The sequence below is a fragment of the Oncorhynchus nerka genome, unplaced genomic scaffold (genome assembly GCF_034236695.1).
Source record: "Oncorhynchus nerka isolate Pitt River unplaced genomic scaffold, Oner_Uvic_2.0 unplaced_scaffold_1284, whole genome shotgun sequence".
NCBI classification, from domain to species: Eukaryota; Metazoa; Chordata; class Actinopteri; order Salmoniformes; family Salmonidae; genus Oncorhynchus; species Oncorhynchus nerka.
In genome coordinates, this window is record NW_027040060.1 from 30,001 (window position 1) to 43,856 (window position 13,856).

Genomic DNA, 13,856 nt, shown 5'->3' on the forward strand with positions numbered 1-13,856 from the left:
TCATCAGTGTTATTAGGACTTGACAGCTTTGGGGAGACAAAACCAATACTTTAACTGTAGCCGGCTATTGACATTTAAAAGACAAGTGAGAGACAAACGTGGCTAATTTGGTGCAAGAAAGACTAGCAAATCCTGTTCCTTCATAACTCTGTGTTCTGTCTGTGTGATCACACCAGCAGCCCCCCGTGGCACAGCCTTCCTAATGACTCCGATCTGCACACAAAGTGAAGAAATAATGAGCAGGAGAGCGGGTACCTTGTTGCCTTAATTATGAGCCCAGACAAAGGAGCGCTGACTCTTCCACAAAGAGCCTGGCACGGTAAGACGGGTGAGAGGCAGGTTAAACACTCGCCTGCCTTGTCTTCCTGGCGCCCCGTTCCCGTCCTGAACCAACTGGCGTAAGACTCTGCCAGGGATGCCAGGGAAAATGAGAGGGGTGGGGCGGGGAGAGTGGCCGGGGAAGTCTGTAAAATGTCCTTGTTATGATAAACCAGAGGGAGCAGCAGTCAGAAGTTTGTTATGTTAGGCTGCTATGACACAACCTTTAATTAGTGGGGATCCCAGGCGCTCTGGGCCTGAGGTTTAATCAGTGGACCTTTAGCGAGAGCACCACCCTCGCCTTGCTGCACGCCCTGAGGACACGCTGATCATGGCGTCCGTGTGCCCCCTCATCTACTGAGGGGTTCTAAGGCGCCATGGCGATGCCAGATAATGAGGAAGGCTTGTCAGAGGGGCACTCCAAGGGTCCCCCTTCCAAAGGCCCCCGCTGCCTCTCCAGTAATCTACCCAGCACAAAACACTGCTGCTGCTTTGTTTTCATTTCAAAGGATCTCCAGAGGTCTCCTCGGAGAGAGGAGGGGGAGGGAGGGGGTGTTGGGTCACAGAGAGACTACTCTAGACCAAATAACATCTGGACCAAATAACATACTCTGAGATCAGTGATCTTTTTGGAACATCAGTTTACTGATTATATCAATATGTTCACTAACAAGTGGCACCGAGTGATAAAATATCATTGAATATGTATCAACGTGTTTACATTTGTTCATATCATGTTCCTGTTATGCGTTGTACACATTTGTTTCCTGTCTGTTTCTCTCTGTCCTCCTGATGGGGGAGCTGTGTCCATAGTGAAACCCTGCAGTAGACTGACAGAGAGAGCAGAGGTAAGGATATAAACAGTCATCTCTTATGATGACTATTGCTAGTAGTCAGTATTGATCAAGGCAATATGGTAAACAGTGGGAAACAGGCATGTGCCTCCAATTGTTTGGGCCGCATGAGCCACTGCCTCTATTGCCTCTGATTATTGCTGACTGGGCAGACTACATTACAGACTACTTTACAGACTACATGACAGACTACATGACAGACTACATGACAGACTACATTACAACCATGACAGACTACACAGACTACATGACAGACTACATTAAGACCCACAGGAAAATCACCATACAGACTTTATAACATATTTCCTGTTTGTATTTGATCTGTTACGGGTGTTTCAGACTACATTATATTTTGAAGGGATATTATCAGACCTGCTTTAAAAACAGTAATGTCTCAAATCAGCTGATTGCATCTCCATTACAGACTACATTCATCTCCCCACGTCTGTGTGAGTCCTGTCTCAGTGCTGACTACATTACAGACTACATTACAGTCTCATGGCAGTAATCACAGAGCTGGGCCAACTAGAAACACACTGGAGGAACACATGACAGGGGATGGGGATAATAATCCTTATTAGGATTATTATCAGGTTGCCACAGTGGAAATGGTGATCATGGTGATGAGGAGGAGGTGATAGAAGACAGTGATGATGGTGGTCATGGTGATGAGGAGGTGATAGAAGAAGATGGTGATGATGGTGATGGCAGTCATTGTGATGAGGAGGAGGAGGAGGTAATAGAAGACAGTGATGATGGTGGTCATTGGTGATGAGGAGGAGGTGATAAAAGACAGTGATAATGGTACAACCCCACCGGCCTCTAAGACCCACAGGTCATTGTGTAATCACCGGGTGAGGAGGTGATCAAATCAGAATCTCCTGTGCCTCTCAGGACGTCTGTGTGAAGACATGATGGTGGTCATTGTGGGGATGAGGAGGAGGTGATAGAAGACAGTGATGATGGTGGTCATTGTGATGAGGAGGAGGTGATAGAAGACAGTGATGATGGTGGTCATTGTGATGAGGAGGAGGAGAAGACAGTGATGATGGTGATGAGGAGGAGGTGATAGAAGACAGTGATGATGGACAGTGATGATGGTCATTGTGATGAGGAGGAGGAGTGATAGAAGACAGTGATGATGGTGGTCATGTGTGATGAGGAGAAGAGGAGGTGATGAGGAGGAGGTGAAGACAGTGATGATGGTGGTCATTGTGATGAGGAGGAGGTGATAGAAGACAGTGATGATGGTGGTCATTGTGATGAGGAGGAGGATGGTAATCAGGTAATAGAAGACAGTGATGATGGTGGTCATTGTGATGAGGAGGAGGAGGTGATAGAAGACAGTGATGATGGTGGTCATTGTGATGAGGAGGAGGTGATAGAAGACAGTGATGATGGTGGTCATTGTGATGAGGAGGAGGAGGATGGTGGGAGGGAGGATGATAGAAGACAGTGATGATGGTGGTCATTGTGATGAGGAGGAGGAGGTGATAGAAGACAGTGATGATGGTGGTCATTGTGATGAAGACAGGAGGAGGAGGAGGAGGTGATAGAAGACAGTGATGATGGTGGTCATTGTGATGAGGTGATAGAAGACAGTGATGATGGAGGTGAGGAGAAGAGGTGATTAGAAGACAGTGATGATGGTGGTCATTGTGATGAGGAGGAGGAGGAGGTGATAGAAGACAGTGATGATGGTGGTCATTGTGTGTTGGAAGTGAAGCTCTGTATTCCATCAACAGTCTACAGCAATGGTTTCTCTTCTTTTTTCATTGGAAGAATAGGTCTGGAGTTTACTGGAGTTAACTGAGGATATCTCCAGCACATTTTCATAGCTTTGATTCCACATGACTCAAAGAAAGGCATAGTGGAGAACATTCCATCAATTCTCTCTTTGAAGGGAGTGATCTGACACAGCTAATTTGAATTATAAACAGGGAGGGACAGAGAGGGAGAGAGAGAGAGGAGAGAGAGGAGAGAGAGAGAGAGAGAGGGAGGGAGGGAGGGAGAGAGAGAGAGAGAGGGAGGGAGAGAGAGGGGAGGGAGGGAGGGAGGAGAGAGAGAGAGAGAGAGAGGGAGAGAGAGAGGGAGGGAGGGAGGGAGAGAGAGAGAGAGAGAGAGAGGGAGGGAGGGAGGGGAGAGAGAGAGAGAGAGAGAGAGAGAGAGAGAGAGAGAGAGAGAGAGAGAGAGAGAGAGAGAGAGAGAGAGAGAGAGAGAGAGAGAGAGAGAGAGAGAGAGAGGGAGGGAGGGAGAGGGGGAGGGGGAGGGAGGGAGGGAGGGAGAGGGAGAGAGAGAGAGAAGCTATGTGTCTCTCTGCAGCAGTAGCAGCACCTGCTGGCTCTAGCCAAGTCATCTCATCAGAGAGTGTTATACAGTACAGGGACATGCAGCGGTAATACTGTCCGACTGCTTGTACTTAACACAGGCTCTTGGACCTGAACAAGACGTGTGCAGACATGCAGTCATACCACTGGTGTTCCAGTTAACACAGCCTCAGCCTTATCCAAGTCTCAATTAAGATCATGCTGATTGGTCATTTAGCAGAGGACCAACTTCTCCCCCCATTCTGTTCAGCTCAACAATTAGATGTACAAAACATATCAGCCAACAATTACATAATATTATTACATTGTGCTGTGCCACTTATTGGTTTTCCCTAATCTGCAATCTGTGCTCTGTCCCAGTGTCTGGGGCTAATGAATAGGAAGTAGGGGTTAGTTGACCTCCTTCCTGGTGTAATTTCCCCCCTGCATACTATCTGAATGGGGCTGATTGAATCTGAATGGAGTGTCCCAGAGTGAGTTAATTTGGCACAGTGGACGTGCGTCGTCTCCCACAGCAGGACGTGATTATGATGGTCTGTCTGTGTCTGGGTGGGAAAGTGACCAAATTCGCAATGATATTATTGTAGCTACCCCTGTGTCATAAATGGGTTGTGGTTTGAAGGCTAACATCACACCATTGCGTTTTATATCAAACCCCTTGTTGTTTCTACAGAAGAAGGAAAAACAGATTAAAAAGGGACTTTACATTTGTAGCGTAAATCATTTATGGATATAGACTCTCTCTGTCAGGGCGGATGTATATTTACTGCTCACAGATGAAGAGAGATGTCACGGCCGAAGCTAAAGCGAATAACGGGGCTTTGTGACATTTGCCAGACTTCTATGGATGCTGTGAATTCATATTTGCCATACATGTTGTATGTGTCCTTGAGTGCAGCTCTTGCATAGACGGAGGGAGACCGTGGACAGCATTAGGATCTGAGGGGGGAGCCTGCAATTAAAAGGCTGTATGCAGCATCCCACGAGGTGCTAATGCCCAGGCTCAGCTGCTGTTCTAATGTCATTTCATCCCCCCTGTTATTCACACGGCCTGTTTGATGTAGGAATACATCACCTCTTTTATCACCCCAACTCCCACCCCCGTCGACTCTACAACCTCCCTTCCCTCCCTCTCCCCGGTTTGCACAGAACCTCCCCTTCTGTGTCTGAATGCTTATGTTGTCTTTTATCGCTTCCAAAGTAAACAGAGTCGCGCAGGGGACAAGCGAGAGAGAGAGAGATAGGGAAGGAGAGCGAGAGAGAGAGAGAGATAGGGAAGGAGAGCGAGAGAGAGAGAGAGAGAGAGAGAGAGAGGTGGCACATGCACATTGTCAGTGTGCGGCTGGCTACCGTGGTTAAAAGCAGAAAGAGACATTTTCAGGAGGGAATAAAATACCACAACAAGAGAGAAGGAAGACCAGGGCAGGAGAGAGAAAAAAGAGAGTGGTACGCTGCCAGAAGGAGAGAGAGAGTAGAGAGAGTGAGTGGGAACAAGAGAGCGAGCAAGAGAGAGCAAGAGACAGAGTAGCGAGGAAAGAGAGCGAAGGATCTTCCTGCTAAATGCGCAAAGCATCCCGTTACCACACGCTGAGCTCCATGGCCAACTCAGGCTGTCTGCTTCTCTCTGGCTCCGGGATGCTACCTCACTCCCTCCACTGTCCCCCTGCCTTCCTCTACCTACACCAGGTAAGTCTCTCTATCTCCATCCCTTCCTCTCTTTTTCTGTCTCCTCCTCTCCCTCCCTCTCTCTCTCTCTTTCTGTCTCTCTCGCTCCGTCTCTTTCATTCCTCCATCAGCACGTGATATCATTGTGTTTCCCCGAGTACTTCCCCAACCCCGACCCTGACCCTTCCAACACAGACAGGGGGGTCATCTCCTTTATTTTCCCCTTTTCAGCCTTTATTTCCTCCTTTTATTTTCCTCTAATCCACCCCGTACAGTTTTGAACGAGGGAATTCATGAATTAGGGACGTGAGACTCTGGGTTACGACATGTTTGTTTAGATCTCGGCTTCATGACTCATTTTGCTGTGATTGCAACACTGCATATTTTACTGCTCATTCTATGGTCATACTGTCCTGTCACTTTCCATTGTGTGTCAACACTTTTCACTGAGAAATTCAGGTAAAACAAATTACACTCAGTCACTTATGTGCATTTTGTGAGAGGGAGACATTGAGCAACTCTTTCACTTTTCTGTCATGATCATCTACATTGATATTTGTTTGAGTAATTATATGAAGCTTCGATTTTTGGTTTTAATTGATTCCTTGTCACTGGTCCCTCTTGCTTTGTGAAATCTTAAGATTCACTCTTCAGAGGAAAACAACTACCCAACAAGGTGACTGTTAAGAGTGGGCCCATATGCATCTCTTGAATTATTCAAAACATTTTAATTCAGTGAGGGGGGGTGGTCGCCTGTTCAATTGTGTTTTTACTACCACTAGCATGTGTTGCAGTAAACAATGTGTTACTGCAGTGATTGAAGCAAATAATGGTAAGGCTGGCAGGATGGAGCCTCCTGCTACCCCTTTTAAATCCTGCTCCCCATCAGGGTAATGGCCCCTCTCCCCTCCTACCCATCTGTCCAGCGCGGGCACACCCCGACGGCTAGGCCATCAGAGGGGGACAGGCATGTGGACGACCAGGTGCCGCTAGCACACACTTCATGTGGAGAAGCCAGGGCTAGGATTCCCCAAGGAAATACTGCTTTTATTCATGGCCTCAGGAATGTGTGTGTGTGTGTGTGTGTGTGTGTGTGTGTGTGTGTGTGTGTGTGTGTGTGTGTGTGTGTGTGTGTGTGTGTGTGTGTGTGTGTGCGTGCGTGCGTGCGTGTGTGTGTGTGTCCATATTTTTGCATGGGTGTGTATGGGGGTTGGGGTCTATATTTGTGTATGAAACAAAGGGTGATATGTATGACAATTGGGAATTTCTTCAACTTTACCTCTGCTGTAACTGACTTATGGAAATAGAGAGGCTGGTCTACAAGGACAACATTATTTTCTGAAACACAAGATTACTGTACTGTATCTATTCATATGATTTGTGGCTGACTCTAGTAAAAAATAATATATTACTTATTGTATGTCACATATGGGGCATATAATGTCAGTCCTGCTTCAAACAAATACATGTTTTGCTCTGTTCAATCCATATCCTTATTAAGTGGAGGAACACCTCAGAATTCATAGAAAATTCAAAAAGGATGTTTTCACAAAATATCAAAGCATTTTACATGAATCAATGATTCACATTCCCTTGTTATGGGGGCCCACCGGACCTATCCTACTCCTGTAGTGTTATTTGGGAAATGACTCTAGCCCTCTCCTCTCCCCCTTTCTCTGTGCTGACCCCTCTTTTGTATCGTGGCCATCGCTCCTTTTCAGACGGTAGCGGTCACTGCATCCTCTGCACCTCTCTTTCTCCCCACACCTCGGCCCAGACGCACCTCTCTTTCTCCCCGCACCTCGGCCCAGACGCACCTCTCTTTCTCCCCACACCTCGGCCCAGACGCACCTCTCTTTCTCCCCGCACCTCGGCCCAGACGCACCTCTCTTTCTCCCCGCACCTCGGCCCAGGCGCACCTCTCTTTCTCCCCACACCTCAGCCCAGACGCACCTCTCTTTCTCCCCGCACCTCGGCCCAGACGCACCTCTCTTTCTCCACACACCTCGGCCCAGACGCACCTCTCTTTCTCCCCGAACCTGCCCAGACGCACCTCTTTTCTTCGGCCCAGACGTCTAAGGACCCCGCAGGGCCCAGACGCACCTCTTTTCTCCCCGCACCTCGGCCCAGACGCACCAGCCGCCTGTGTGAGGGAAGAGGCACAAGACTATAAGGAAAATAGATTGAGGTGAAAGCCTTTTTCCTAGCACTTTGTTTGAATTCAAAAAGGGGAGACCGCATTAAAATGAGTGCTTTGGGTATTATGTTGGAACATGATGCTGTACATTATCACAGGGGTTGTTGTACCAGCAGTGGTCTTTGATGCTCTTTTATGTACAGTGGTCTTTGATGCTCTTTGTAGAGGGTTGTTGTAACGGCAGTGGTCTTTGACTGAACCACGGCAGTGGTCTTTGATGCTCTTTGTAGAGGGTTTTTCCAGTGGTCTTTGATGCTTTGTAGAGGGTTGTTGTACCACGGCAGTGGTCTTTCACTTTGTAGAGGGTTGTTGTACATGGCAGTGGTCTTTGATGCTCTTTGTAGTGGGTTGTTGTACCACGGCAGTGGTCTTTGATGCTCTTTGTAGAGGGTTGTTGGGCAGTGGTCTTTGATGTTGTAGAGGGTTGTTGTACCAGGGCAGTGGTCTTTGATGCTCTTTGTAGTGGGTTGTTGTGTTTATGAATCCTGGCTAAATGTTTGTTTTCATTTACACAAGAAGAGACTCCTCGTGGTGTAAGGAGAGAAATGCGTCTATTCTGATTACAAAATGGCAGTATCATGCTACCTCTCGCTGCTGTAATTCAGAGGGTATTTTGGGACTCTACTACATGTGAAAAGCTGCCTGTCTGTCTGCGGAGATGATGTCATCTTTTCCCTCCGTCGATCAGGACTTAACAGTAGCATATTCCATGACTTATGGTGTCTGATATTGACAGCACTGATGAATTACAGTACGGGTGTTTACTTCACTGCTGTATATGAAAGTAGAAATATATTTCTGATACACATGTTGGGGTGGGATACGTAAACCCACAGTATTTAGTTGTGGCTGGGCCTCAGTTTGTATCCCGTGGATGTTCTATTTAGCAGGCTTTGGGTGGGCATCTGGCTGTGGTCGTCAATGCAGCTACATTATCTAAGTAGGAAGCAGTTCAATTAAAAAGAGGGAGTTTCTTAAGGCATGTCTTACATGTCTCTCTGTTTGAGCCTGCTACCATATCTGGAGATCTCACATTTCTCAAATTGCTTTCCTTGATTTGTAATTGGATTTTGTATCATTACATTCTGCTGTGTTGATATTGACCCTTATTGTTATATCTATTGATTGTTTCTGTGGGTGTTTTGCGTTATTCATTTCCCCTCACCCGTTTTTTGAATAGCATCTTAAATGGTTAGTCAACCTTTAAAGGGAGCTTTCATGCGTGTGTAGATGGGCAGGGATCGTCTGGTTTCACCTGTTCCTCTGTCAGTGGTGTACCAGGCAGGCAGCCCAGGGGAGGTCTGTGTCTTCCTCAACAGCAGCGGGCCACTGATCTCTCTTCTCTCAGTGTAACCGACTCCTGCCTGCGTCAACACTGTGATCCCTTCTACACAGCCGGGAGTGGAGGGAAGACAGAGGCTGGGGAGGAAGGGATGTGGAGAGAACTGGGAATACACCACTTTATCTATCTTTGCATCCCTGTATCCCTCCCCCTCGGTTCAGGCCTTCATCCTCCACCGCCTCCCCAGTGAGAGGCTGTTTTGCCCGGGGGGGGGGGGGGGATCTGACAGTATGGGAGATTCAGGTTCCAGGTCTCCAGGGACAGGGCTAATTCTAGCGGTGAAGAGACAGGGCCTTTCTAGGGGATAATTATTGTAGGCCAAGCTGTACTATTGACAGCTGTAAATGGAGACCATGTCTGAAACTGGGGGCCAATAGATTTCTGTTCCTACATGGGCTGTGTGGGTGCTTGGGAGATGGGTTTGAGAAATGAGCCTCACAGCCTCCACAGCCTCTTTGGGCTTTGGAATGAGAGTGTGGAGGAGGCAGGAGGGATGGGTTCTCCCCCTCCACTGATCTCATGGGGAAAGGTTAACTGAGAATGGTTGTCTCTTTTTGCGCGAAGCTGAATGAGACCCTCAGTGTACATGGCCTTTATGGTTAAATGGTTCCTGTTAAAGCTGGACCCGGTATTCTTTGAAGATACGAGAGGGCCTGGAGAAGGGAAGGACTGTTTACAACACCTTTCCACTTTTTTTATATCCATTGACAAGTTATTTTATATTTCCATTTTCTGTTTCATAAATTCGAAATGCATTCATAGCATTTTAAATCATTTCATTTCGTCACCAAGAAAGCTGGGCTTGACGCCTTAATGCAGTCAATTTGATGCAACGCAATTCACTTTGATTCAATCAAACTCGATTCAAAAACTTCAAACCCTATTTCATTGGCAGAGAATACGTTTCATTGTGTATTTTGCCTAAGATTATTTCTATGGAGGCCCCCTCTCTCTCTCTCTCTCTCTCTCTCTCTCTCTCTCTCTCTGTCTCTCTCTCTCTCTCTCTCTCTCTCTCTCTCTCTCTCTCTCTCTCTCTCTCTCTCTCTCTCTCTCTCTCTCTCTCTCTCTCTCTCTCTCTCTCTCTCTCTCTCTCTCTCTCTCTCTCTCTCTCTCTCTCTCTCTCTCTCTCTCTCTCTCTCTCTCTCTCTCTCTCTCTCTCTCTATCTCTCTCTCTCTCTCTCTCTCTCTCTCTCTCTCTCTGTCTCTCTCTCTCTCTCTCTCTCTCTCTCTCTCTCTCTCTCTCTCTCTCTCTCTCTCTCTCTCTCTCTCTCTCTCTCTCTCTCTCTCTCTCTCTCTCTCTCTCTCTCTCTCTCTCTCTCTCTCTCTCTCTCTCTCTCTCTCTCTCTCTCTCTCTCTCTCTCTCTCTCTCTCTCTCTCTCTCTCTCTCTCTCTCTCTCTCTCTCTCTCTCTCTCTCTCTCTCTCTCTCTCTCTCTCTCTCTCTCTCTCTCTCTCTCTATCTGCCATTCAGCTGTTTTGTCCCTTAAACACCAAATTCATAACAGCAGAACAAAAGCGGAGGGGACTGATTGAAATGTTTTCTCACTTTTCCTCGCCGCTCTGGAGGAGAATTGTAAATCACAGCTCAGTCGTTTATGTTGAAATTTCATTTGGTGTGTGAGCTGAGCAGAGTGGGGGCTGCCTAGTTCTTCAGAGGGGATGCGAGTCACGCCACACTCCCTCCCTGTGACTAGTAGTTCTCTTAAGGCTACCTACCGACTTACTCTGTTAGACCGCTGTAAATGGAACCAAATTACATTTCCTCCCCACAAAGAAGAATGTCACAAACAGTTCAATAGATTTACACATGCATGAAGCCGTATTGTGGGAGTTTAAGGGTTCTGTCTCTTTGGGGGGGGAAGGATTTGTGTTGATTCACAATGTTTCACAGGAGAATGCGTACTTAACATTAGAGTGGGGTGCAGTGCATTAATACATGTATATTTACATTTAGCCAATAATGCTAAACATCTCCAGTCATTAATGGTACCCATTAGCCTGGAGTTGACCAAGCTTTCTATATGCATAGCCTACAGTGTCATGTGATTAGCATGCACAGTGCTTCTGAAAACAAAGTGCTGTTGTGGATATCTTCACTCTCCAGTATTCATCCAGATTTTTTTATAGCATGACACATCATTTGCACTCACTGTATATAGACTTTTTGTTTTCTTTTGTTCTACTGTATTATTGACTGTATGTTTTGTTTACTCCATGTGTAACTCTGTGTTGTTGTATGTGTCGATTTGCTACGCTTTATCTTGGCGAGGTCGCAGTTGCAAACTAGCCTACCTGGTTAAATAAAGGTGAAATAAAAAAATAAAATGTAATTAATTTAATCACTATTCATGTCAAATATTTACTGTCTCAGGAAAACTGATCCCAGATCCTGGAATCATTTTTCTCCTCATTTAAAGAAAGTATAATGCAGTATTTTAATGTTTTATTGGGAGCGACACCAATACATGCCACCATGTGCATTTTACAACTATTATCATAGGACTATTATAGGAGCAGCCTGTGATTCAAAAGGGAAGTCAACCCTGTATCTCAGTGGCCTCATTCTCTATGCAGAGATTTAATACAGCTCAAGAGTATTCGCTTGGTTTGCAATCGCCACCATTACGTCCGCTTGAGCACTCCTTTAGCTAAAGAGAGACCGCGAGCGGAGCAGGCTGAGGGGGCAGCGAGAGGGGAACGAGACGAGAGACGCGACACAATGCCTCCTTGTCTTTACACTGCGGGAGCTCTCTCTATCTCCCTCTCTCACACACACACACACACACACACACACACACACACACACACACACACACACACACACACACACACACTCACTTCACACACACACACACACACACACACACACACACACACACACACACACACACACACACACACACACACACACACAGGGATAAAACAGGGAGGATGATAACCCCACTGTGAAAATCCATTAGAACTATGTTGGTATGGGTGACTGTTTTTACTGAAATATAATCTATCCTGAGGTTTTCTGTTTCTCTGAATGGCTCAGTAAAATGCTTAAGCAGCCCGAGCAGCTTGACTCCAATTATTTCTTTACTGCGGTAACTTAGCCAGCTGTGATTATTATGTTTATAATGTAGAGTCACTCTCATACTGTCCTTCAAGCCTCCTCCTCTCAGCTGGATCCTCTCAAATGAGACATAATATATTGTGTGCTGAGTTAACAGAGTGACCATAGAAGTGAAACAGCCATCACCTGCTATTAAAGCCACCACCATTTTATCACCACCCTGCTTAATGGCAGTGGTGAACAGCAAAGCATTATTACCGGTTTCTCCGTTCCTCCTCGTGCTCCTTCCCTTCCGGCCAAGCTGTTTTTGCTCTGTCAGTTAGACGGGGCTCGTGAAAAATAGTTCTCTAGGTAAACACTGAAATTTTGTTTTTCAAAAGGTCATTATCAGCACCAGTGTGACTGCTGCTTGAGGAAATCATTTATCATATCAGAGACACTTTTTAGTAGTTCTCAGTGATTTTTTAGATTTATTTCAGCCTTGACTTGCAATATTGCCGTGGCTAGCTTCTCATTTGGAAGCCGGTAACTGTATATATTACCATTAAAAGGCACCAGGGGTCATCCTCTAAAGAACATCAATATTTGAACTATACTGTTGTGGTTCAACATGTACTGGTGTATAAAAATAAATGGGGCTTGAAATTGATTTGAAGTTCTCTGTGAAAAAGTCCAAAGGTATTTGGAAATGAAAGTGAGGGGGAGGAGTGTGCCACCCGGTACATACCAAATAGATGACCTCTAGCAGGCACATTTATAATTGCTTTTGTTTCTTCAAATCAAATGAGCCCTTTTATTGTCATTTGTTTTATTTTTCAGAGGTGGGACTGAATTGTCAGTTACGCCACATTCTTTTTTTAAAGCCTAAAGTTAATATGAAGTAATACCTTTAATTCTCATCACATCTCTGCCTCTCCTGTCAACACTCAACATACACACAACATACCGAACAAATCACCGTTAGATGGTTATTAGAATAACAAGTGGGCCGTTATACACCTTCCTCCTATGTGTTGAATAGACAAAACAAACGCTCACACTCTTCTTCTTTCCTGGCGGGCAACTGAACAGGAATGAGGTTCATTACTCACCACTAGTTGGATAATCACCTCAAGAGGTGTGAAGAAGCTTGTGTAATTTCCCCCAAATCAGTGGCCTCCTACCCCGTCTGTCTCCATTTTGTTGAGAGCCTAAATCTGGTTGTTTTGTCTTGCAGCAGTTTGTTAGTGGAGCACGCCTCTGTGTTTCTCTCCAATCATCTATCAAGGTGAGCTGTGTGGGAAAGAGCATCGCCTCGGGGTTCCTCCCCATGTGCTTAGGAGGTTTTATTAGGTCCCACAGGACCACTGCTGTGGTGCCTTAAAAAATGGAACTTACAAATTACTGCCTCCACGTGCCGTGTGTGTGTGTGTGTGTGTGTGTGTGTGTGTGTGTGTGTGTGTGTGTGTGTGTGTGTGTGTGTGTGTGTGTGTGTGTGTGTGTGTGTGTGTGTGTGTGTGTGTGTGTGTGTGTGTGTGTGTGTGTGTGTGTGTGTGTAGGCCTACGTGCATATGCTCTATAGTTTTTTTTGCACATGCATTTATGCATAGATAAATGCACCCATGTGTGTGTTCATATGCGATTCAGATGAATGTAAATCAGTGTGTGAGTGAGAGAGTCTGAGTGCCATATTAGTACAGCATGTCCTTGGGAGAATATAGGAGTGATCATGTGCTGCATGTCTCCAGGGGGACTGTTGGAGGTGGGGTCAGTACCAGCTGTCATCTCCCTCACGGCTACTCTACACTTTCTGCTATTCATGTTAGGAGAGATGAGCTACTATGGAGTCACTCTCTCTGAACAAGCAGATATTTTCAATTTCTCACCACTGTTCAGACCTTTACTTCTAATTTAATGAATCGGAATTGTAACTCCACATTGTTTGCATTTAGCAATAGCAAGTAATGAGTAGTAATGAACGTTTTCAAAGAGGGTCGTAAAGGCTGAAAGACACCACTTTCACCAAGAAAACGTTGAAGCAGCGCAGTCAGAGGAGATATTGTCATGCGGAGAAAGGCCTAATTTACCAAGCCAACTGTTTTTGTATTGTAAATAACT

General features: G+C 46.0%; 1 protein-coding gene across 1 annotated transcript in view; it reads left to right on the forward strand.

The window, feature by feature from the left end:
* The first annotated feature begins 4,844 nt into the window (after positions 1-4,844).
* Positions 4,845-13,856, forward strand: part of LOC115123199 (RNA binding protein fox-1 homolog 3-like) — a 104,997-nt gene continuing 95,985 nt past the window's right edge. The window contains exon 1 of the mRNA XM_065015773.1: positions 4,845-5,185. Coding sequence (XP_064871845.1) covers positions 5,060-5,185 — 126 coding nt within the window. The 5' untranslated portion in view covers positions 4,845-5,059. The remainder of the gene's footprint in view (positions 5,186-13,856) is intronic.